The sequence below is a fragment of the Protomyctophum bolini genome, assembly GCF_963924005.1.
Source record: "Protomyctophum bolini genome assembly, chromosome: 14".
In the NCBI taxonomy this organism is placed as follows: domain Eukaryota; kingdom Metazoa; phylum Chordata; class Actinopteri; order Myctophiformes; family Myctophidae; genus Protomyctophum; species Protomyctophum bolini.
The window spans coordinates 22977515-23003108 of record NC_137875.1 but is presented as its reverse complement, the minus strand read 5'-3'; the positions used below and the strand labels follow the sequence as shown (position 1 = coordinate 23003108).

Below are 25594 nucleotides of genomic sequence, written 5' to 3'. Positions count from 1 at the left end.
TGTGCACCCTTAGTTTTTAGAATTTTCTAAACCATTAAAACATAGGGCTTAAAGGAATACTTCACCCTTTTTGCACAAAATATATTTTAATGACTTTTAGAATATTTAGAACACTTTCCTGGGAGTCTTTGTGTGTAAAATGTGGTTTTAGATTTTAGCAGTGAGCCCATGTCTCTAATATCATGGACACTGGGCTCACTTATTTCCTGGACTACAACTCCCATAATGCTTTGGTGCACTGCTCCTCCTTGTGGATAGAGGGAGGGCTGTCTTACTGAGACGACATGTAGTCCAAGGTATATGAAATGGAGGTAAGGTCACCAACATCATTTTCACTATCGCGCAATTCCAGACGGCAAATTCGTCGCACCATGGGACCCAAACTACACCAGGAAGTTTGGCAGAATGCCCAGTGTCCATTACATCAGAGACACTGGGCTCACTGCTAAAATCAAAAATATCTTAAACCACCTATTACATACAAAGACCCCTAGGAAAGTGTTCCAAATCTTCTAAATGTCATTAACATATATTTTTAGTGTCCCTTTAAGTTGTATTTCTTTGTTCCTCCAGGTCAAAGAAGGACAAGAGCAAAGGCGTGGTGAAGACGGATAGTTCGGACGCAGAGCCTGAGGGCTTGACCCTGCTGGTGCCGGACATCCAGAGAACAGCCGAGATAGTCTACGCTGCTACCACCAGCCTACGGCAGGCCAACCATGGTACATACACACACTATAGATCCAACTCGGCTTGTCAATAGTGTTTGAAGACACGCGTATACACACACAAATAATAATAATATTTATTTATATATATAAATGTGTGTGCGTGCACTTAGTTTCATCATTAATATAAACGCCAATCTTGGTGTAACTAAGAGATTCGCTTAGAAAACTCTATTTTATACACGGATGAACAAATAAAAAGAACAATACTTGGCAGGAAGTACTTGCGGTTTTTAATGCCGTGCACAAAAGGAAAACATGGCGGACGGGGAGAATGTACAATATTCCCTGAAAGTTTAGAAGAGTGGTTTGAAGACGAGGCACCTAGGTCGTAAAACACCATATTGGTCAGCCAGCAAGAGAGGGAGAATCACCCAGCAGCCGTTATTCACCTAAAGAAAGCACAGGCCATCGATAATGCCTCCAACATATGATGGAGCGCTTCACCTCCCCCAATGCCTTGTTGCCATACAGTACACATTATTAATTACCTCCCCACCCCCCCAAGACGTCTGTGCTCGGCACATATCAATGGCTGTCCAAGTGATCGCTGAGGTGGAGACTTGGGCGGGAAGGAGGAGGTTGGGGGTGGAGGGCGATGCAGATGAAGATCAATGTGTTTGTCACTTTGCATAAAGAAATCCATGTGATAACGGGCCTTGTGTCCTCCGACGTGCCGAGCACTATGGTGTGGGTGCCTGGAGTCTGGACAGATGCTTAATTGTTTAATTAGTACTTAGTCTTTAAGGAATGGCTGAGGAAAGAACTGCAATTGGACAGGAGCAGGACAGTATTGAGTGAGGAAGGGGAAGCATTGCCCTGGAGCGTCGATAGCCCCTGGGCCAACATGGCAGCTGAACACGCAAAATAAATGACAATATCGATGGCCTTCACTACTACTTCTTCTTTTTTCTCTCCTTCTAAATGTGTGCCGCTTGCTTAGACTATAATAGGGCCAGTTAAATGCACCAGTAATTTAACGGTAAGTACATATGTCCCAGGTATCAGTATGGAGAGCCATAGGCATAGAGTGCCATAAATGTGCTATATATAGACAGTTAATTATGTTGATGCATTAACTTGTCTCCTCTCCGTCCCATCAACCCTCCCTCTATGTTTTATTGCTACAGAGAATTGGTGGGCGTAGAACATTATCATTTGTCTTGCACACACTTCAACTGTCGATAAGGAGTTGCACTCTAAGGGAATGGTGTGTTTGCAGTGGATCCCGTATTAGATTCCCCTAATAATGGCAGTTTAATTGGTCGATGTAAGGAATTATAAATGGAGAAAGAGCGGTGATATGACAGGTGTCTAAAACTTCTACCTGATTGGACAGTATTAGCAGAGCTGTGAAAGAAACATTGCGCAGTGAAAGAGTGCATTCCACATGATGCAACTGGTGAGAATGAGAAATGTTGTTATAGGAATTATATAGTATTGTCTCCCTGAAACCAACTAAATTCTTATGAAGCTTATGAACACTGGATGAAGAACTTGAGGGCTCAACAATTATATTCTCTCTAGATTGACAAGTCTTGCACTAATTTGACAATATAGGCATTTAGCAGAAGCTCGCAATCCAGACAGACTTGCATTACAATAAGCAGGAACACCACAACATAATTCATCAAACACATAGAAATAGTCATCTGATATCATAAGTAAACAAATAACCTATCATCCATCTAACAGTAGAATATCCGTACACTGAAACCATAAACACTGCTATAGAATTCCAGATCAATATTGACCAGGCATCTGTCTACATAACATGCTATGTAGACAGATGATGCTCACTCAAATTGTAAGGCCCCTGATGTCTGATACCTGCTCACAAGCAGTCTTAAATATTGATTGTAGACAGACACTCGCTCTTCAGCCAGTCTCCTCAGAATCCTGCTGCTCACAGTAATACCTGAGTCACACTGGGCACATCAGGCAGAGCGAAGTGATTTGTTTCCACGGTACAGTTATATTCTCTTTCTCTTAACCTTTCCTTTCTCACTCCCCATCAGAGAGGAAGATGGCAGAGTCTTCAAGGAAGGTGTCAGTCCGGCCCAAACCCCTGTCGATTCTACGTTCCCTAGAGGAGAAGTTTGTTGCTGCCATGAAGAAGCTCCAGTTCGGTGAGTTTTACGCCTATCATAGAGTTTGTATGCGTGTGTTAATATATCATGCACACAAACAACCACCTTGTATGCCTACAAAATATGCTAGATGTTAGAGGGCTAGACATAGGTGCCTGTGCTCATTTAAGGCTGAATGTCAGGCAGTTCCTCCTCAGTGCGCACACAGCCTGAAGCAATGAAGTTACCCGCTCAATCCCCACCTCGCGTCTCTTTGTTCTTCCCCCTCTCTGCACCATCCCCTGTCATGTGATACCATAAGCCTTCCTGCCACTCGAAAGAGAAGCAGGAAGACTAGACGGGAGTCCTAGACACTGTCCAATCACTTCCAATCCAATGGCACAGTGATTGAGGACTTTTGTTGTGACGCAATTGATTCTACAAGTTGCCTGATGTGTAATGTAATGGCAAGTGACACAACTGTAAACCAGTTTGCTCCAGTCTGAGGAGAACACAAAGTTGAACAAATGCAGACAGACAGAGATATACGACTATTTGATTGTTCAACCCATGTGACTGGGAAGTGAGCACGATATTAGATTTAGACCAAAGTATATCCCAGCCCTAATATCGGGATCTAAATATGGGTGCGTCACTCCTCCGTCAAGCCCACAGAGGCCCATGAGTAGTTGAAACTACAGCTTTACTATAAAGGCTTACCGGAACAGCAGGACATGGCAGTGAATCACCCTGGTCTCCTTATACTTGGCAGACACCTTTGAGATGGTCTCTGAGGACGAGGATGGGAAGCTGGTCTTCAAGGTCAACTACCATTACATGTCTCAGGTGAAGAATGCCAGCGATGCCAACAGTGCTGCTCGTGCCCGCCGCCTGGCACAAGAAGCCGTCACTCTCTCCACCTCTCTGCCTCTCTCCTCCTCCTCCAGTGTGTTTGTCCGATGTGACGAGGAAAGGTTGGACATTATGAAGGTACAGCTTTTATTTAATTCCCATTCTGAGTGAGAGTCCATCAGTCTTCATCAGGCATGGATCAGAGCAAACTTTTCTTTATTGCTTCTGAAGTTAAGAGAACAAAGTGTTTTCCTCGATTCAAACCGCATGCCATGGTGCTGCTTAGTATATGGTAATGGTAGGTAATTGGTGCATTTATTCATGTGCATTGCATTCACCCATTCACACACATACTCACGACAGTTGAGGAAACCTGCTCATTGGGAGCAGTTGGGGTTCAGTATCTTGCACACTTCGACACTAGCCCAGGGCGAGCCGGTGATCGAACGAGGCCGCTCCACCTCCTGAGCCACTGCATCCCTTGACCTAACTTAGCTTGCAGAATGCAGTAACTGATGGTTTTAGTGGGGAATGTAGGTTTTATTTTAGCCTAGCGGCCAGCCTACAGTCGTTCGGGTGACTGACTGACAGACACCCCATTTCAAAGTATGACAATCATTCACTCCCTTTCCCTGCTGCTGTGTTGTGACGGTATTCCATTTACTCAACCAACAAAAAATGGCCCATCAAGTGACTGGACAGAAAGTTGCCATGTGATTTGTTTTCTCAGTGGTGTCGATAACACGTTTAGTCCCCCTTACCTACCCTATTGCCTCCATAAATCAATATTTAACTAACATTAGAGCTTCACTCATCTCTCTTGCTGTGTTGGTGTAAATTTGGCCGACTTGGTAATTGCATTGTTGGAGAAGTGTAGCTGAGCAGGAAAGATCATTATTAATTTGTAGTTGTCATTGGCAAGATAAATGTGTTCACATCGAATTGTAATTGATTAATTTCCAAAATAATTACTCAATGTCCACTAGTCTTATCAACAGAACACAGATTACGTAGCTCAGAATTAAGAGGAAAGTCGGCCAGCTGTTTTGTAACATTAATTATGCCAGACCAGTTGACGGCGCACCAAAAATATTTTGTCAGCAAATATAGAATTAAGGGGGGTGTGACATTGTGAAACACTTTCTGGACAAGCTGCCTGTTGTATTGGCGGAGATCTCTACTGAGCACATTTTTCTGCTTTATAATTTTTATTTAACCTTTCAAGAAAGTCCCAAAGATATAAAAAGAAAAATAGGCTTGTGGGGGGAAACCTGGCCAAGATGACTACAACAAAAAACCAAGTGTAAAAAAAACACCTTTAAAACTTGATCTATTCACCGTGGTGGGCACCTCCACAACAATGGTGTGTGCTCCTCCCTTTGTCTCTCAAGACGAACTCCTTATATGGTCAGCACACTCTATAGTAGCGAGGATTAACAAAACAAAAAAACTAGTGATATTTGAGTTAAGTGAAATCACTGAATATACCTTTAACTGTCGCTAATCCATGTGGCCATCTCTCATTAAATGCTTCTTACCCACACTCGTGGTCAAAACCATACAGCTCTGTCTGTGTGCATTTTATGAGCATCTTGAATCTTATATGGATCATAACCCCCATTGCATGTGATTCATGAGGGAACGTACCACTCTGCTCTGTAGACGTGTCATCTCTTTATGTGGCCAGTACATTCGTTTTACACCTGCTCTGGCAACACTATTATGATTCACACTTTATTCTGTATTCCTGGATGTGTTGTTCAGTGGTCGTTATTGCAGTTACAACATTGTATAGGGAATCTGCATGTAGTGGTATGATGATTTTATTTTATTTAGCACAGCATAAAAATAGTACAAGAAAACACAAAATATAAAAATGGAATGAGGCAAGAACCCAACGGGCTTATACGAGGCCTCTACCTTTGACACAATAAAAACATTTAGAACATTACTAATGAACTAGAACAATTAGTTCGATTAGTAAACAAGATATATAGAATTTCTGAAAGACATGAAAAGATCACACCCGTGTGAAGTGAGGGGCGCACTTATCATCGTACATCATCATACATCTCATTCCGGCCAATCAGAATTTGCGTCCTCACCTTCGTCTTCAATATTTGTGTCACGCAATGTTTGTGTTACTGTTTACACAAACATCCGAAATTGTCCATTCATTGTCAATGGCATTTAATGTTTGTGTTAGGAGACTTAGGTCAAAATGTGGTTTACACACACCAAAAGCTGGACGTAGGAGGGGCTATCGCTAATCCAATACATACATAGTAACATTCAGCTAGGTTTTGTTGTGCTGTGGCAGTTACCGGGTGTAGTGAATTAGGTCCTATTATATTGCCCTATACTATAGGGCAGTATAAAGAGCATCTTCCCAGATAACTACCGTATATACAGGCGCACTACTTCACATTGACGTTATGCAGGCAGGTTGCATCAAACCAGTGCGGAAAAAGAAGGCTTAGTACGTGTAGTGTTCCCTCTCTTCCTTTAAATATACACTCCTTTGGTTTAATTTGTGTGCAAGTAATTCCTAAACCAGTTGTCTCCCACCCCCAACCACTGTAATTGACATACAGTAGATGCACAGAGGGAGCACTCATTGATGTGCGAGGCCATTGGCTCACGCAGGCACTTAACCTAGTCAGTGGCTAACTCGGGCGCGCCTCATGAGCCTGTGGCGCGCCCAGACTGCTTGAGTGAATCAAAACGTGCGCTCCTCAAAATTACTGGGTTGGGGGCCACTAGACCGCTGGCCTAGTGGTCCAGGCACATGCCACATATAGGATCTGGCCTCACAGTGCGTTGCGTGTTCGAGTCCCGTTCATGACGACCTTTGATGCATGTCTCTCTCCATCTCTCTCACTCTTTCCTGTCATTCTTCACTTGTATCTATCAATAAAGGTAGAATCTTTAGAAAATTAATGGGTTGGAACTAGGGATGCACCGATCGATCGGCCTCCCGATCGATCAGGCCCGATCACGTCATTTTCAAAAGATCGGGATCGGGAAAAAAATATATATATATTTTTTATTAAATCATTTCATAATTGTATTTAACGTTACAGAAGAAACGTGACCATCTATAAGTCTTAAAGTCATCCTCCCGAGTCTTTTGTTTTGTTTTTTAATACAGATTGGTTCATAATAACAACAAAACATCCTCCTCTGAGTCGAAACAGCCTCTTGCTGCTGCTCCTAGGAAAACTTGTTGCACGACAGTGACGTTGGCCCTAAACAGCAGATCTGCAAGCTCACAAAGAGTTGCTTTCGCAACGCGCTGTGATCTTGTAGATTTGCTATTGGGCGACGAATGGCGACGTTCGTGTAACTTGCGTGGCTAGTAGGCTAATAGCAGAAAGCTAACGACAACAAGCGGCAGCGGCTGCACTGAAACAACCGACGCTTAAAGCGACTTTTAAAAAGAAGGAACCACAGAGAGAGAGAGAGAGAGAAAGATGATGAGGAGATTCCAGCCCTCGCAAAGACCACTCGGTGGAATAATTATTGATCGTCATACACAGAGACACACACAGCGGAGTAACCTCGAATCAACAGGCTTCTAAGCACCGTCTTGTTCAGATCTGCTTCTGCATCTGCACTCGCTGTTTGAGTGCTAAAAAGGGAGAGAGAGAGCAAAAACAACTCGTTGTTGTTGCTCTGTCCACCCGGAGCAGGAGAAGAATATTCCGTCTGAAAAGTCCCAACAAAATACTCTATGTCCAATCCATGACTGTAGATAGAAACCCTTCTTCTAATAATATAAGCATAATATCTCATGCAGAGATCTTTATTGTAAACTTTTGTAAATGTTTCTGTGCGACACGGAATCCCTCCTATCCCCAGGGAGCTCTCCTCTCCTCCCTGCATGTGCTGCGACTCTGCACCACGTGTGAGCGCATAGGTGCATTATTTTTCCCTTGAACATAATGATGAGGCACATTAAAATAGCAATATAAGGTTTTTTTTCCCCCTTTAAATAATGAAAAGGCAGAAATGTCTAATAAAATAATATATGCTAAAAATAGAATAAAAGATAATGCTATAAATAAACTTTTTGAGTGGTGCAAGCCAGTCCCTTGGACTTATGTGTGTGGGTGCCTGCCTGGCTGGCTGGGTATGAGCATGAAAACAGCATGGTTGTTTTTCACCACCTGTGTGCAACCTAACACACACACAAACACATGCCCATATTAACTGTATATGATGATTTCGTGTGTGCCAGTACAGTAGAGGGTACAGTAGAGGGACCGGCACACAGTAACTCTGTCATTTCTCAACCGTTTCGGACACGGGGCGGCAGTTCGGAACCGTTTTAGTCCCTTTTTTTTCTTACTGCATTGCCAAAATGTATCTGATTGGGAAGAATTATCGGAAATGATCGGAATTGTATCGGGAGCAAAAAAAGTGATCGGATCGGGAAATATCGGGATCGGCAGATACTCAAACTCAAATGATCGGGATCGGATCGGGAGCAAAAAAACGTGATCGGGACAACTCTAGTTGGAACACAACCTGTGTGCACAGTCTCAGTGTTTGTATCAAAATGATTGGTCTGTATACTGTAGCTCTATGAAAGTTTGCATTGTTACATAGGCTCTGCATACTTTGTTTTAGCATGTGGTGTTTGCACCGAAGAACGATTTGGCATTCCGCCATGCATTCCCAAATGCTTGTCTTTGACAGGCCTTACTCATTCCCCCAGTGACATTTAATAAATGGCCCTCACCCTGTGATTTGATGAATGGCACAGTCTCCTTCGTTAAATGTCAAAATCCTCATCTTTTTCGGCCTGTTTCTATGAAAGAACACATGGTCATACACAACAAGCGTTGCAGTTCAGAGAAGACCACTGTCTTCACTGGAGGAAGTGGACATCTCATGAACTGTTAAGGGTCATTTCTGTCTCAGTCTAAAGTGCTCCTGTGGATCACTCCCGTCGTCCTGTCAAATTGCACTACGTATGTTCATCCAGCCTTCTCGGTGGTGTAATTGTAATTCCATCCCATCTTCGAAGAGCATCTACTACACATTTACTCCACTTCATGGGAAAGTGCACTAGAGTGTTGTGTCTGGATGTTCACGTCAAAATAGACTTAATGCATGAGCGACACTGGGCGCCCTAAAGCAATCTTGTGAGTATAGTTGCTGGGTTGTCTCCGCATTATATGCAGACAATGCTGCTCACGCTCGACGTGCCGGTTTAGACATGGGTCAGGGCAATTGTTTTCTCTCTGAGAGATGCATGCAGGCATGGCCAGCAACACATGCTTCCATACATACCCCTAGGATGTGTCCTGTACTCACCACTACATTTATCTCTTGCGCCTCATAAAAAGATTCTGGTGGCTGTTATTTATCTTATTTATTCAGCTAAATTGCTCCGCTCTAAGAGCATTTATTCCCGCCTGTTTAGCTTTCTTTCTCACTTCAGCCTGCCTCTTCAGCTTTCTTTCTCTCCTTCCTGCCTCTTTAGCTCTCTTTCTCTCTCCAGCCTGCCTCTTTATCTTTCTCTCTCTCTTCCGCCTGCCTCTTTAGCTCTCTTTCTCTCTCCGTTCAGCTTGGCTCGGTGCATTCAACCTGGCAGCAGCCTCTCCTATCCCAACCGGGAGCAACCGCTTTTAGGAGCTAGCCTTAACATTTCATTCACATCTTAAGACACCTTGTTTGTTGATGCAAGAATGCCAGACTTTCTCCCTTTATACTGTGTGTGTGTGTGTGTGTGTGTGTGTGTGTGTGTGTGTGTGTGTGTGTGTGTGTGTGTGTGTGTGTGTGTGTGTGTGTGCGTGTGTGCGTGTGCGCGCGCGAACATAAAAAAAATCACAGCCCCCCTCCCCAGTAGTACACACCGCCTTTGAGCCTGAATACCTGTGACTGGCTATACCCTCTCATTCTCATTCCCTCTTATTCTCTCATCTGCACATAATAAGTGACTGAACAGGAGTGTTGGGGAATTGGGTTTTTCCACAATCCTCGTGATGTAAAGCATTTCCCCCTGCATTGATCATGTTCACACGTACTGCACACTTTAACGCCACTGCCCCAGTATGACGTCAGAGAAAAATGGACACCGTTTCAATGACCATGTCAATTGATCCAACAGTAGCCACTGAGATAGATGGTGTAAATAAACCCAAATTAAAATAGTGAGTTATTTTAAAAAGCGACTATCAAATTATATTCATGGTTCATGGTTGGAGTTCCAGGGTGACTATATCCATTTCAGATGATTTAAAGCCTATTCACAACACAAAATACATTTTCAAGCCGTATAATTTATACAATAATTACCCTATTAAGCCTGGAAACAAGAGCATGAAAGTCAGACAATAAATTGTGGTGCATAAATTTGAATGAAAGAAAAGTAAAATCATGTAAATAAAGCCAGTAGAGGGGTGAAGTGCTTGAAATGGGGCCATTAAACCTAGTTTCCTGTTCTCCCCAGCTGCATAGACATACAGTAAGTACTGTTTTAGAGATGTGTGCCCTTTTCATTACATGTAATGTTTGTTTAGTTTTTCGGGCCATTGTTTCTTTGATTAATGAGCTAATCTCATTTAGTGAAGAAATTAATTGGGTTTCCGTGACAAAAACCACAAGGGTAAAGATTTAAAAAAAAAACAGTCTCTTGTTCACTACTAATTTCATTCTTTACCTTGATAGTTAATTACATTGTTGTGGCTGTAGTAAACCGCTAAAAGGTGTTGTCACTGGCTCTCTATAAATGTTTTGTTGTTCACCCCCTTTTCTCTTCCCAGATTTACCATTATCAGCAACCCCACCCCTTGTTCAATTAAACCTTCAGAGTGAGTGATTAATAAACCCCCACCTCTCTCACTTGTTTGTGTTGGTAGGTTCTCATCACAGGCCCGGCTGACACTCCCTACGCCAATGGCTGCTTCGAGTTTGACGTGTACTTCCCCCAGGATTATCCCAACTCCCCTCCACTGGTCAACCTGGAGACCACAGGGGGGCACAGTGTGCGCTTCAACCCTAACCTCTACAATGATGGCAAAGTTAGTACAAACGGTTGGATCTTGTCTTTTGTTACGTTAAGTGTAGGATTTACCAGTGTGGCTTTGTAAAGGCCAATTATCTGTTCACTGATGCCAGTCATGCCAAGAAAAACTAAATATTCAGTTTAACTTACTATGAAACGGCATTAAGACCATCATGCGACACATGATTTCACACAAATGGAATTCGTTTTGGTGGATTGGCAACACCTGGAGACTGGAGAGTGATTGAAACCGCATGTTGTTTAATTCCAACCACTACTATGATAGCGAGATAAGCAGGCTAAAAAAGCCGCCTGAAAATAATTGGTTGTCCAGAATCTACCTTTGATCAAGACTCCAGAAAAAAAATATATATTTTCAGTCGTGGCAGATTGTCACGTTGAAGTGTAAAATAAACCCCATGCACCGTATCCAGACTGCTCAAGTTCTGATTTGACACTTGGACATGAGTGGGCGTCTTTCAAGGCTCATCCCAGGACATGTTTTTCTAGTATGTATAGCTCTTCCCCTCTGGCCCTGACTATCTTCCTTTGGTGAGTTTCAGTAAAGGTGCTGGAGCCTGTCACATCTGCTGCTGCTCATTAAGCAGCCTCTGACAGACCACATCTATTTTCATAATGGACCCAGACAGCTGCTATAAGAATTACTCTAGGCTCGGCCTATCAAAGGCACCGCCAGCGGCCAGACCCTGCGGTCTTTAGGCCCATGACTAAAGGTTGGGTAGATGGATGGCTGGACAGACGGACGGAGGAAAGGGAGGGAAGGTTAGATGGATTGCGAGCGGTGTCTTGCCTGAGGATGTTTACCTGGCACTGGTCATCCTTCTTTTTCGTTGACGTTTTAATCTCCTCTGACAAGTAAAGTGCATTGGTTTACGTGCTTCATTTTCACGTTTGTTTTGTCTCATCCAGGTATGTTTAAGTATCCTCAACACTTGGCATGGGAGACCAGAAGAGAAATGGAACCCACAGACCTCGAGCTTTCTACAGGTGAGAAAAAGGAGTGCACACGTCCTCAGCGTTGCTCAGGGCCCTTTTATTAATGGGTTCAGTGTTTTGACAGTTCTCGTGAAGTATCGTCGTTGCAGTTGAGCTAGTAATGTGGCTTGGTGGCAGTATACATGCATCTTGATATAATAAGTTGACCATGGTCCCTCAGGGCTCTATCCTGGGCACCCTAGTTTTTTAGGCTGTTTTTGTTTGTTTTTTCTGAGCGCAGCCAGCATATGTTTTGAATTGTTTTCAATTGGGGCACGGCGTAAGACTAGCAGCATGATGAGTCTCTTCTCTGCGCTGCTCATTTACTCCTTATCTGTTACGACGACTGCAACGTGTTGTCAGCTTGTAGATCTGCCGTTTTCGGTGTACAACAGCGGCACGCAATTACACATAAATCAGCCCTAATACAGGTGTGAGCTGGCGATAGGTGTCTCCGAGGCTTGCTGACAGACAGGGAGGAGGTTGAGTGGGGGTGCATGCACGGAGGGCTGCATCCATCAGGCTAATAATGCTATAAATCTCTGTAAGTCTCCCAAGCTGAGGCCTGCCCAAGGAAAGGGACACTAGGAAATGGGGGATCTCTCTTCTACCCATTTATTTGTGCATGTGGTCAGCTAAGCACAGAGATGCATGTGCATGTGCTTTCAGAAAACACACACACATAGGTGTTCGTTTCAGGGTTGACAGGACATTAATGCAAACGGATATATTTAAAACCACCCCTTGGTGTTTCTGATTGTTCGCAAACAATAAATCCTTCATTCTATGTGCTTAAAAAGCCTGTGTGCAACCTACACAGCTTCCCCCACCCACTGGCACAGCGTGCTCTTAGTCACTTCCACTCCATCTTACGTGTTGTCATTTTGCAGACACAAACAGGCATTTTCCATGTATATTGATCTGGCGCCAAGTGAGCCAAAGCCCTTGGAAATGGCTCTCTGCTTTTTCTTTTCGCTTTTTTATTTATTTTCATTTAAATAATTCCCTCATTTGCAGGGCTGGGGAGTTCATAGAGATGTCTGCATTGATTATCATTCTAGTTAGTGTCGGCTGGATCGATAATGGAAAGAGGGGGGGGGGGGGGGGGGCTGTTCAATTGGAGAGAAAGAGGCAGCGGGGGCGGAATTTGAATTAAGTCACGATCCACTGAGGCCCCGTTTCCACTGGTGGAAACCGGTTCAGTTCTTTTTGGTTTTTAGTCCATGAGCCAGGGCTCCAAAATTGGAACGTTAATAATGAATTGAGTGGGCAAAACCATACCTGTATTAGATTGTTATCACCATGAAACTTCCCCAATTGAGTACTTACACGAAGACAATGATTTATTGTATTACACATTTTACTATACTATACTAGTATGCAAATGAGGAAAATGTGCAAAATAACCGAAAATATGAAAAAGCTACTACTGTGGAAGGGTTATCATGTATTAATGTACTTGTATTGATCCTATAAACAATTGAATATAGGTTTAGTGAGCTCTGGCTCATGGACTAAGAACCAAAATGAACTGAACCGGTTCCCATTGGGAACTAACCGGTGGAAAGGGGGTCAGAGAGGGGGATATTGGCTGTGCCTGTGAGATTTGGCAACCCACATTGAGGGGGGCTTAGGGGGGCTGCAACAGTTGTAGGTCATTGGTGTCAAACTGCTTGAGTGTCTTCAAGGGTGGGGGTGGTGATGGTAGATGGACGCAGAGGCAGGGTGGGGGTGGTGATGGTAGATGGATGCAGAGGCAGGGTGGGGGTGGTGATGGTAGATGGATGCAGAGGCAGGGTGTGGGTGGTGGTAGATGGATGCAGAGGCAGGGTGGGGGTGGTGATGGTAGATGGATGCAGAGGCAGGGTGGGGGTGGTGATGGTAGATGGATGCAGAGGCAGGGTGGGGGTGGTGATGGTAGATGGATGCAGAGGCAGGGTGGGGGTGGTGATGGTAGATGGATGCAGAGGCAGGGTGGGGGTGGTGATGGTAGATAGATGCAGAGGCAGGGTGGGGGTGGTGATGGTAGATGGATGCAGAGGCAGGGTGGGGGTGGTGATGGTAGATGGATGCAGAGGCAGGGTGGTGGTGGATGAAGTGACCGAGACAGAGAGACCAGTCTCTGGTCTCCTTGAGACGGTCTGAGGCATTAATTGGGCCGTTAATAAAGATATATTGAAGGATATTTTTTACTGTGCCAGAACATTCCTATAGCTTTTGTCTGATGCTGCCTGAAGTGCTCGGCACTGCCAAGCTCATTTTTGTATGCCTTGCAGTGCTTTGCCCCACCCCCCAACCACACACAAACGCCACTGTTCTCTTCCCCTACTCCCTCGCTCCTCACTTTCGGGGCTGCAACGATTGTAAGGCTGGTTCTCAATGGTGACGTAATAAGGATTTGTTTCAGTGTCTGGTGGATTAAAGGAAATGCCTCTATGTATGTATATGTAATTTGTAAGTTGATTAGCGGTATACTGTGGTTACTTGGGTCGTTTGATGCGTATGCCCCCTTTGATGCGTATGTACCATAGCAGCATATGACGTGATGAAGATATGTACCAATGCCAGGGTGTAATTGGTTTTCGATGGTGACGTAATGATATGTTTTAGTGTCGGGAGGATGAAAGGTAATGCCACTATGTATACATGCATGTAATCTGACACCACGGCCATATCAAGCACAAGTAATCATTACGTCATACGCTGCCACGGGACATACGCATCTACGACGGACATACGCATCAAAGCACTGGACGAAAACTATTACTCGCGTGCTCTGCTTGCGCAAGTAATGACCTCCCCCCCCCCCCCCCCCCCAACCCGTTTGTCTGTCTCCAGGTGCTGGTGTCCGTGCAGTCTCTGATCCTGGTGGCTGAGCCCTATTTCAACGAGCCGGGCTATGAGCGCTCGCGCGGCACCCCCAGCGGCACCCAGAGCTCCCGAGAGTACGACGGCAACATCCGGCAGGCCACTGTCAAGTGGGCCATGCTGGAACAGATGCGGAATCCCTCACCATGCTTCAAAGAGGTGAGCAGAACCCTGATTCGCATTGAGCCTCCCCCCTTTCATTACAACATAGTGAACATACTAAAGCCTCGATGTCTTAGATATCATAGCTTCTGAGCCTCTTCCATTCATGTTGTCGAACTTTATACCGCATGCTCAGACGCTTCTGTTCCGGATACAGAATAATAATCACCCCCTAACACGTGACTCAATGCGTTCGCCGACAAAGCCTGCCGCGCCCCGCTGAGGATGGTACCAGGGGGTCACTGGCAGATAATACATTTTCCTGTTTATTAATTCTCAGGTGCATGATATCTTGTGGATGGAGGGCCCCCAACCCCCATATTTTGATTTCCTCCCGTCCTTGACACAGGCCATGGCGACGCAGATAGCACACAAGGGATAGCGATCAGTCAACTTACTCACTCAGCCTCCAGAAATGTATAGAGAGAGAGAGAGAGAGAGAGGGAGGGAAGGAAGAGGAGTGGGTGGTGATGGGGGGGCGTAGTCTGCAGAGATGTACATTGAGAAAGGGAAGAGACGGAATGATGGAGAGAGAGATGAAGAGGGTGAGGGAGGGGAAAGAAAGGGAAGAGCCAGGCGTGGTGAGGAATTAATTGGAAGAAACAGAACTGCAGGGTAACTATGATGAGGTATAGAAGACAGAGAGAAAGAGACGATATACTAAAAGGAAAGGTTAATCTATATTATTAGGTTTCAGGCAGGCTCCCGGGGCATATGTGGGGGGAAGGAACAACTCCTCCTCCAGTTCAGCTTTGACTCCCCATCCATAGCCTGCATGTAGCTGGTCACTCTGGCTACCGACAGGATACACACACACACACACACACACACACACACAGGTGCATACTATATTTATATACAGAATTTGTACTGACACCTCTTGTCTCTGCTGGCTCTGGCTGTCCATCTCTTCTTCCCTGCTATCTATCTTTCTTTCTTTGTTTCAGCCAGTCGCACACACTGTTCTCACTTTCTTCCACATTCTCTCTTGGATGCGCTGTGCGTACACGCATCAACACACACACACTTACGTCTCCCTTGGGTGATTATCTTGCAATCAATTTTCCCTCCTGCCTATTTTCCCTACCCTTCTCATTGTGTGCCTTTGGAGCTCTTGATACCAGCAGAATATAAAACTGGGGTTTGTGAGTGCGTGTGTGCGTTTGTGGGCGTGCATGATTATACTCGATGAGAGAGAGAGGTTGTTCAAAGTATTTGTGGATTATGTTGGTTGGGAGAAATGAGGGGTGCTGTTGGGGGTGCAAATAAACTTAATGGTGCAGATAGTTCAGTCTCTTTTCCCCTCTTGTACACAATTTTGTCTCCAAACGAATGAAACCCCGGACTGAATTATGGGTACCAGCTGGGGTCCCGGGCCTGGAGGACCTGTGTATAAAACACAATATACTGGCCTGGTTCTACAGCTTCATTCACATCAAAGTGTCTTTTTTTTTCAGACGCCCAGTTGAAAGAGTCACATTTTATTAATGCATACAGTACATTGCAGACTGTTGGAGCAGTGTGTGTACAAAATGTCCCGGGTCGGATGAATTTGTGATTTAACACGGACGTACATTATTCAGAGTTAGAGTCTATTATTAGTCTGAGGTCCTCTCTCTCACACAGAGAGAGAGAGAGACACACAGGCATACGAACACAGAGAGAGAGACACACACAGGCATACGAACACACAGAGAGAGAGAGAGAGAGAGAGAGAGAGAGAGAGAGAGAGAGACACACAGGCATACGAACACACAGAGAGAGAGAGAGAGAGACACACAGGCATACGAACACACAGAGAGAGAGAGAGAGAGAGAGAGAGAGACACAGGCATACGAACACACAGAGAGAGAGAGAGAGAGACACACAGGCATACGAACAGAGAGAGAGAGAGACACACACAGGCATACGAACACCGACGCCACATGCACACCCAGTCACGTCATGAGCCCTCGGTATAATTCCACACTGAGTGGCGGAAGAGGCATCATTGATGAAGTTTCTGGGATGTCTTGGCAGAGTATAGCTGGCTCTGGCACGCCACATGAGCTGTGACGTCAGATGGGACCCAATCGTGAAATGGGCTGTTGGAGCAGGAGTTCCGGGGGGTGTGGGGGGGGGAAGGGGACGTGGCAGGAATACTGCTTGAGGAATCCTCTGTTTGTGCACGTGCGCTGCGCACACAACCCCCGAAATTAAATTAAACTTGTGTGACACACTCCTACAAGCTCTTCCCTCTGCTGCCCCTTCAGCACCTGCAAGTAGACGGACACACACACACACAGAGGAATGGATTATCTTACAAAAAGATTGACAAGAACATGCTAGCATGGTCCTCTCTTATGAATTCACAGCCATTCATTCCATCAGTGACCCAAATTCTGTATTCTTGAGTATTTTCACTGTTAGATTATTTGTCCGTCTCTGCTGTCAAGATATTGGACAGTAGGGGCTATTTGTACTGCTAACAGGCTCGGGGAGAGTCTTGTCTTACCCAGCACTTTCAGATGTACACACACACAGATTGTTTCCTTGTCTGCGTGTCGACCATGCTCAGCGTTGTGCGTTTCTGCCCACGTGAGCATGAGCTTGGATGGGGGGGGGGGGGGGGGGGGGGGGGTTGTCTGCCACCGTAAGACCACATTATATTTTTGGTGTGTGCAAGACTCTAAAGTTTGCACGTGCTATTTATAAGTGTAAGATAAGGAATAGAGTACAGACTTGAATTATGCAGCCGGAGATTGTCGGGTGGAATTAGTGACAACAGGTCGCTTGCTGAAATATAGATCCTTTTCCATTTTTAGTGTGCGTATAGCCTGCATGTGTGAATATGTGTGTGTGTGTGTGTGTGTGTGTGTGTGAGAGAACGGGGATGTCCCCACATGCACAGCTGCACTGGAGCGTAAACGGGCCCATTAGAGCACACGATGAGGTGATATCCTTAACTAGCCCCACATAATCTCCAGCAGGTCCTAATGGTTCAGTCCACCTTTTGATATTGTCACCAGCGGCCACTCCGTTTGATTTAGAGGTGTGACAGGTGTGTATGTGATGGATAATATGTGCTCCGCAACAGTGATGGCGTTGAACTCTATCCCTCCACTGGCCTGCGATGGCCTCGGGCAGGTGGGTGGAGAGGTGCGCTTGATTCATCGTCACAAGTGAGCGCAGACCATTTCTGTTCATCTAACCGGCAGGCTCCGGTGCCGTGTCATTAGTCAGAAGGGTCATTGTTCCGAAATTAATATCCCTATCTCTAACCCTAACCTAAACATAACCGCAAGCACGGGAGCAGTGCATGTTCGTCAACCTTAATGCATGTTCGGACTAACAGGACTTCGGATCTATGGGCAGTTCCCCAGGCTCCTGCGCATTTAATATGCTAAGGAGAGTACATTGGCAACAAAAGACATGCCCAAACAACTTAAATTATGTGTACACTAGGGGTGGGCCGATCGCCCACCGAAGGATGATTTTCACTGCAAAATACTGTCACCAAAAATGACCTGATCCAAAAATGTTATGAGCAAACTGCTCTGTTTAAGACAGTGGTACAAAAGTCAGTCAGATACTTACAGTATTTTATTGAAACCACCTGCATCACAACACATTCAGAGCTTGTAGATTAGTATATTTTCGGCAAGTGACACTGACAGATTAATAACTGATCATATCATTGGCCTGCTGCAGGGCGATGTCTGTCATCTCCACTTGGTTGTGACATGAGCTCGTTTAAAAAGTTTAGTTTCCAGCACAACAGCTTGAAAGAATGACTGCATGACAGCAGGGAGGCACCCTTGTATGCTCAAAGGGACTTTCACATTGAATGCGGCAACGGCACCGCTGCACTTTAAAACCCATTATGTGCAATGGCTTGCGCGGCGCAATGACAGTTTACCACTTCGTCGAGCAAAGTGGCATGGGCAGTCGGGCACCGCAAAGAGCATTTTGAAATGTAAAACAAAAAGGCCAATGTCATTGCTGTATAAAGTGATGGCACACAAACACAATATCCATAAAGCGCTAGTGGTCAGCCTCTGCACTTATTGTGTAACATCGATGCATCGAGACGTTAGATTTTTCCTCCTTGTGTTTCAGTCTGAATGGGAGTGTGAGACAGTAAGAAACATGTTAAGGCATAATGTATAACCAAGCCAGCACAGTTAAGGCATCCGACAGCTGGGATGTGAGAGGGAGGAGCAGGACAGACCGTGTTTAATGGCTTTAACTAAACCAGGCACAGAGATGCACACACGTGTGTACTACTGTACTTACAGTCTTACTTACACATTACACATTCTTTTAACATTTTTAGAAACACAAGTAGGGAATGAGACGTTTCCCCAGGTGAAGGAGTTATCTCAGGGTCTTGTTCACGAGTGAGGGCTTGATGGAGCAGGAGATCAGCCGGAGAATCTGAGCCGCAGGAGCAGTATTGTAGACGCTGTACCAGGAGCAGTATTGTAGACACTGTACAGGAGCAGTATTGTAGACGCTGTACCAGGAGCAGTATTGTAGACGCTGTACCAGGAGCAGTATTGTAGACGCTGTACAGGAGCAGTATTGTAGACGCTGTACAGGAGCAGTATTGTAGACGCTGTACCAGGAGCAGTATTGTAGACGCTGTACAGGAGCAGTATTGTAGACGCTGTACCAGGAGCAGTATTGTAGACGCTGTACCAGGAGCAGTATTGTAGACGCTGTACAGGAGCAGTATTGTAGACGCTGTACCAGGAGCAGTATTGTAGACGCTGTACAGGAGCAGTATTGTAGACGCTGTACAGGAGCAGTATTGTAGACGCTGTACAGGAGCAGTATTGTAGACGCTGTACAGGAGCAGTATTGTAGACGCTGTACCAGGAGCAGTATTGTAGACGCTGTACAGGAGCAGTATTGTAGACGCTGTACCAGGAGCAGTATTGTAGACGCTGTACCAGGAGCAGTATTGTAGACACTGTACAGGAGCAGTATTGTAGACGCTGTACCAGGAGCAGTATTGTAGACGCTGTACCAGGAGCAGTATTGTAGACGCTGTACAGGAGCAGTATTGTAGACGCTGTACAGGAGCAGTATTGTAGACGCTGTACCAGGAGCAGTATTGTAGACGCTGTACAGGAGCAGTATTGTAGACGCTGTACCAGGAGCAGTATTGTAGACGCTGTACAGGAGCAGTATTGTAGACGCTGTACAGGAGCAGTATTGTAGACGCTGTACAGGAGCAGTATTGTAGACGCTGTACAGGAGCAGTATTGTAGACGCTGTACCAGGAGCAGTATTGTAGACGCTGTACAGGAGCAGTATTGTAGACGCTGTACAGGAGCAGTATTGTAGACGCTGTACAGGAGCAGTATTGTAGACGCTGTACAGGAGCAGTATTGTAGACGCTGTACAGGAGCAGTATTGTAGACGCTGTACAGGAGCAGTATTGTAGACGCTGTACAGGAGCAGTATTGTAGACGCTGTACAGGAGCAGTATTGTAGACGCTGTACCAGGAGCAGTATTGTAGACGCTGTACAGGAGCAGTATTGTAGACGCTGTACCAGGAGCAGTATTGTAGACGCTGTACCAGGAGCAGTATTGTAGACGCTGTACAGGAGCAGTATTGTAGACGCTGTACCAGGAGCAGTATTGTAGACGCTGTACCAGGAGCAGTATTGTAGACGCTGTACCGCACTCTGGTGACGGAAAGGGATCTGACTGAGCTAGAAGGCAAAGCTCTCTGCCTACCGAGAAATGTACGTTCCTACTCTCACCTATGGTCAAGAAATGTGGGTCAGGACCGAAAGAAAATTGATCATATATCTCAGATGTCTCTCTCTCTCCGGATCCGTTGTATGGCTCAGATGTCTCTCTCTCTCTGTTGTATGGCCCAGATGCGTGATGGTGCCTTAATGTCTCTGGTTGTAATGCGCCATCGGCATCATCAGTCAGTCAGAAGTGATGTGAGCCATTTGCCCTTTAGAATGCCAACAGGTTTTAGTCACCGCTATGCAGCTCTGCCTGATTTCTAGTGAAACCTTTCTGTCTGGCTACGGATCTACCAGATGCACCGCTGTTGATCTTCTGTCTCTGCCTCTGTCTAATGCCTGTTGATCTTCTGTCTCTGCCTCTGTCTAATGCCTGTTGATCTTCTGTCTCTGCCTCTGTCTAATGTCTGACACGCTAATTTGAAGAGCAGTTCTCGTCTGCAAGTGACAACGTTGTGCGAACGAGCATATATTGAGTTTTAAGATCCCTAGTCTCCCAAGCCAGCCTATCTCTAAAATGTCGTCTGTCATTCAGCCCCTTAACATTTTAGAAGACAAATCTGGATTCCCCCCCCCCCCCCCCCCCCCCCCCCCCACACACACACACACACACACACACACACACACACAAACGCACCTCTTCTATTCCCTTCATCCACCTGCCACTCTGTCACTCCCTCGCTCTCACATGACCCAACCAGATGGGAGGACTGGCCCATGGTGTGGAGCTCAGAGTAAATGGAACCTGACTGTTTGGCCCTGTCCTTAGTGTCCTAGCGGCTGGCTTTCCAGAGGCCGGCTTTGTTCCATCTGCTGTACGGCCTGGACCCAGCTGGGACGCAATGCTACCCTCTCTCCTCTGCCTCCCATTGATGCCTCACTTAACACATTTAGTACATAACACGTCTGGAAACGTCATAAGGATTGGAACCGAGAGGTGCCTTAGACGTCTGTGGACGTCCTAGCGACGTCCAAACGACGCGGGGCGAGATGATAATATTCAGAATTATTCCTTCTTTTTTTTTTGGCATTTCGCTTTTCGCTTGCCGTATGCTAACGCTCTGTGCAAATATTAGCTTGTCATTGACTCCCATGTTAGCGCGGCGGAAAGAATGACTCGTATCTCCTGATCCAGGGCGCTCTCCGTGGTGATGAATGGATCGATATGCTGGCGCTGCGTTTCTGCTCCTCATCCGTCTCTCCCGCAAAATATGAACTCTTTTTGAAGCGTATATAAATATATTAAGATGATCGGAGATTTTGAGGTCACTTTGTCAGTCAACTTTTTTAAGAACGTATTTCCGGTTCATGGCTTTCAAAATAGAAGCGATCACTACTCTGGCGATTACTCTGGCGCAAGCAGCGCCTTTATTTTGATGCAGTTCCGGTACTAAATGTGTTAAAGCAGATCTCTCTCTCTCTCTCTCTCTCTCTGACACTCACTCACTTACTCATACACACACACACACACACACACACACACACGTCATAAGTGGGTCAGAGAGGCTTATTGCAGAGGACATTGAAATAACAGTACCGCATTGGTTGTGAAATGGCACTTATTTGACAATGCATTTCTGTTGATTTACTTATTTTTGTGCCATGGGAACTAAATTCAAGCTCCCGTTTTGACAAACAAGCATAGGCAAATTGCCAGATAAAGGTAGAATAGAAAGAATGTTATCATGATAATTTTAATATTACACTAACACTGCGTCAAACGTGAAGATGAAGTGATGCCTTTGTTTGATGTGAAGTTTGTTACGATATGCCTTTGTTTGATGTGAAGTTTGTTACGATATGCATATCAATAAGCGTCTTCGGGCCCCAGCAAAATACGAGGTTGTGGATGAAGTAGGTAGTGTTCCTGACCTATCTATGATACTTTTACTTGTATATCTATGATCCCGAACCATCCGTTGTCCCTGCTCTGGTTGTCAGGATTGTGAAATGGTTCTGATCCACTATCAAATCCTGAGCTGTGAAGAGGTTTACTGTTGTGGTCAGGATAAGCAGGGCACGGTAGCTCAGGCTGCAGAATGCCACGACAGGAATACACAAAAGGCAAGATAAAGTGCTGTTTTAATGGCTGCATGATTCATGTTTGCCCTTGACCCTTGGTGTGATAAGTGAGTCTGTGCATGCTGTACGCTCTGTGTCCATCTTCGGTCCCTCCGTGGCCCTGAGGTATAATGAGTGGACGGCATTACCTCAAAGGTCACTAGGTTTATACGTCAATCGGGCCACTCCATCAGCAGACCACGTCTGTGTGTGACTGCATGTATATGATCAGAGAAGCGCTCACGTGTTCTCTTACCGTGTCCTCCTAGCCTCTGTGTGTCTTACACATGTATGTACTGTACATCTCCTTAAAGGTCATTTGTCGAACGGTTTTAATCCGCCGGGCACTTATGTTGATGGCGGCGTTTGCGCTGTCCATGCTGTGATCGATGGGAGCAGCCAAATGCCACAAAGTCACAGGGGCAGTGTCCTTGCCACATGAACCCCCACCCCTAAATGTTTCTACCTTTAATTGTGAACACGCATATTGTCAGGAATATATTACTTTATAACTCATTTATTTCAGATAATATCACTGTCTGTGCAAGAAAAAGCAAGATGACCAAAGATGCACCTGCATTGGAAGACAGAATCAGAATGATGGCACAAGTATTAACACGCACAAAATTAAGAAAACTTCTGTCCAAAAGCTCATTTCCAGGGGCTGTGTGCATCAAAGCCCAATTGTGTGAAACTCTTCCCCACTGTCATTGAGCACTGCTGTACCAAGTCTTTTCTTTCTCTGTGGAACCACTTGTTTGTAAATGCGGTGAAGGCTGGAGCGACAGCTCTCCGTTAGTAAACGGACGTGAAGGCGGGAGCGAAGGCTCTCTGTTTGTAAATGGCTGTGAAGGAGAGAGCGACAGCTCTCTGTTTGTAAATGGCTGTGAAGGAGAGAGCGACAGCTCTCTGTTTGTAGATGTCTGTGACGGCAGGAGCAACGTTTCTTTCTGTGTTTACCCCCCATCCTTGTGACCTTGAAGCATTCCCCAGCAATCAGGTGGGGAGCAACTCATTAGAAATAACTCAACCAGGAAAGGGGGTGGGAGGGGTGGGGGGTACAATTGTTTGGGAAGGAATAATAGGTAGTGGGAGAAGGAGAGGGCAGAGACAGAGAGGGGGTTGAAGAGGAACCGGGGAAGAGGGGGATGCAGAAAGAGAGAAAGTGATTACGGCAGTCGGCCAGCTCCATTTGTTCTCAGCGTGCTACTCTTCAGACTGATCCTGGTAAAAAGCCACCGTAATAACTAATCTCCCCTCTCCGCCACCATAACAATGGCTATGAAACGGATTGACGAGCGGTTACTGCATACTGATTTGTCCGCCCTGGCGACCGTTGCTAGGAATTCAAGGCGAGAGTGCGTGGAGGCTGGGGGTAGGGTAGGGGGGTTCGGGTGAGAGGATGTGGTTGTCTGGTTGATGGACATAATTCATTGCGTGTGTGTTTTGTGTGCGTGTGTGCGTACTGTCGAGGAGTGAGGGCCCCGCTCACAGCAGGGGGCTTATGATGCCAGTCCCTCAGTAATAAATCCTCACAAGCCCCTCGGCAATGGGAAGATAAGCCCCTCGGCAATGGGAAGATAAAGAGACAATTTATTTATTAGGCGCTATATTGTGGCGACAGTAAAATGACGGAAGAGACGAAGACATGCAGTGCAGGATGCAAGCAGAATGTGAACTTGTGGCTTGTTCTCTCTCGCCCTCCTGCTGACACAACAGGGACGGTCCTTCTTTTCCGTCCTTATTTATGACCAACGTCTAAATTCAATGTGCTTCAACTCAATCTCAATCTCTTTTAAATGAGAGCTTAATTTTTCCTACCTGGGACTGTCAAATTGTCTCCGGTCTCCTGTTTTTGACTTGATGTATAACAAGTCGTACATCTTGATTTGCCCTAGTGCATTGATTGGCAGTCTTATGTGTTTTTTTAAATCAGACAAAATGTGGAGCTGTCAAAATAAGCTAAACACAGCAGTTGTCTCTCTCTCCCTCTCTCTCACACACACACACTCTGACACCATTGCATAACTCTCTTCCACTCTTTCGCTTCCACTGAATCACCGTCTCCTGCTGGTTTGCTCATTGGAGCGTGCATGCTAATCGATCCAATCCACTTCCACTCTGTACCCATCACCTCACCTCAGATGTGAACACCACAGACCTTGAAAACACTGAAAGCACTGCCACTCTTCAAAAGTTTTTTTTGAAGTGTATGAGTACGGACAGCTGCAATACCACTGGGTGACCTACCTTCAAGTGGCGCTGCAACATGCTCTACAATTACAATAGTGCATGTTGGGTTACAGGGGGGATGGCATGATGGGAAGCCGAGTTTTTAGTGTAATACCAATGAGGATGATTAATTCATTTTTTTACTTTACTTTTATTTATTTTATTCATTTTCTTTAAAAACAATCCTAGTAAGTCAACAACTGACTATCTACAGTCAAATAATTATTTGTTATTTATAGTATGTTGCTTGCCGAGAATAGCAGATCTACAAGCTCACAATGCATTGCCATGCAACATGGTATAAATGAGGCTTAACTGTGTGTGTGTGTGTGTGTGTGTGTGTGTGTGTGTGTGTGGTAATAATAATGCGTTTACAGTATGTTATTTTATTTGTTATTATTATTTGTTATTTCATGATTCTCACTACACTACTGGGTATCCTCAGTTCACCTCTACATCATGAACACTCACCATTAGTTAATAGAAATGGGGAAGTACACATCCATATGATGATTAATGGTTAGATGTTGCATGAGTGAACGTAGATAAACACAAGCATTGGCTTTCAAAGTAATGGAGGTGCTAGGAGAAGTCCATCTCTGCTCTAATGCTAATTCACCCTGTATGTCTGTTGTGTGCTCGACAGGTGATCCACAAGCACTTTTACCTGAAACGGGTGGAGATCATGTCCCAGTGTGAGGAGTGGATCGCAGACATCCAGCAGTACAGCAGCGACAAGAGAGTTGGCCGCACTATGTCTCACCACGCTGCTGCACTCAAGGTACAAACACACACACACACGCATGCAGTGTATGTAGCTGTATTACATCGTGCACCCCGGAGCACAGTCTAGCCTACGGGGATGT

The 25594-nt window shown here is 45.4% G+C and overlaps 1 protein-coding gene across 12 annotated transcripts in view; it reads left to right on the top strand.

The window, feature by feature from the left end:
• Nucleotides 1-25594, top strand: part of birc6 (baculoviral IAP repeat containing 6) — a 137201-nt gene that overhangs the window by 108984 nt on the left and 2623 nt on the right. For all 12 annotated transcript variants that reach the window (XM_080782490.1, XM_080782484.1, XM_080782489.1 and 9 more), the window contains 7 exons: nucleotides 574-719; nucleotides 2744-2854; nucleotides 3567-3784; nucleotides 10516-10677; nucleotides 11592-11669; nucleotides 14496-14684; nucleotides 25375-25509. In XM_080782490.1, coding sequence (XP_080638616.1) covers nucleotides 574-719; nucleotides 2744-2854; nucleotides 3567-3784; nucleotides 10516-10677; nucleotides 11592-11669; nucleotides 14496-14684; nucleotides 25375-25509 — 1039 coding nt within the window. The remainder of the gene's footprint in view (nucleotides 1-573; nucleotides 720-2743; nucleotides 2855-3566; nucleotides 3785-10515; nucleotides 10678-11591; nucleotides 11670-14495; nucleotides 14685-25374; nucleotides 25510-25594) is intronic.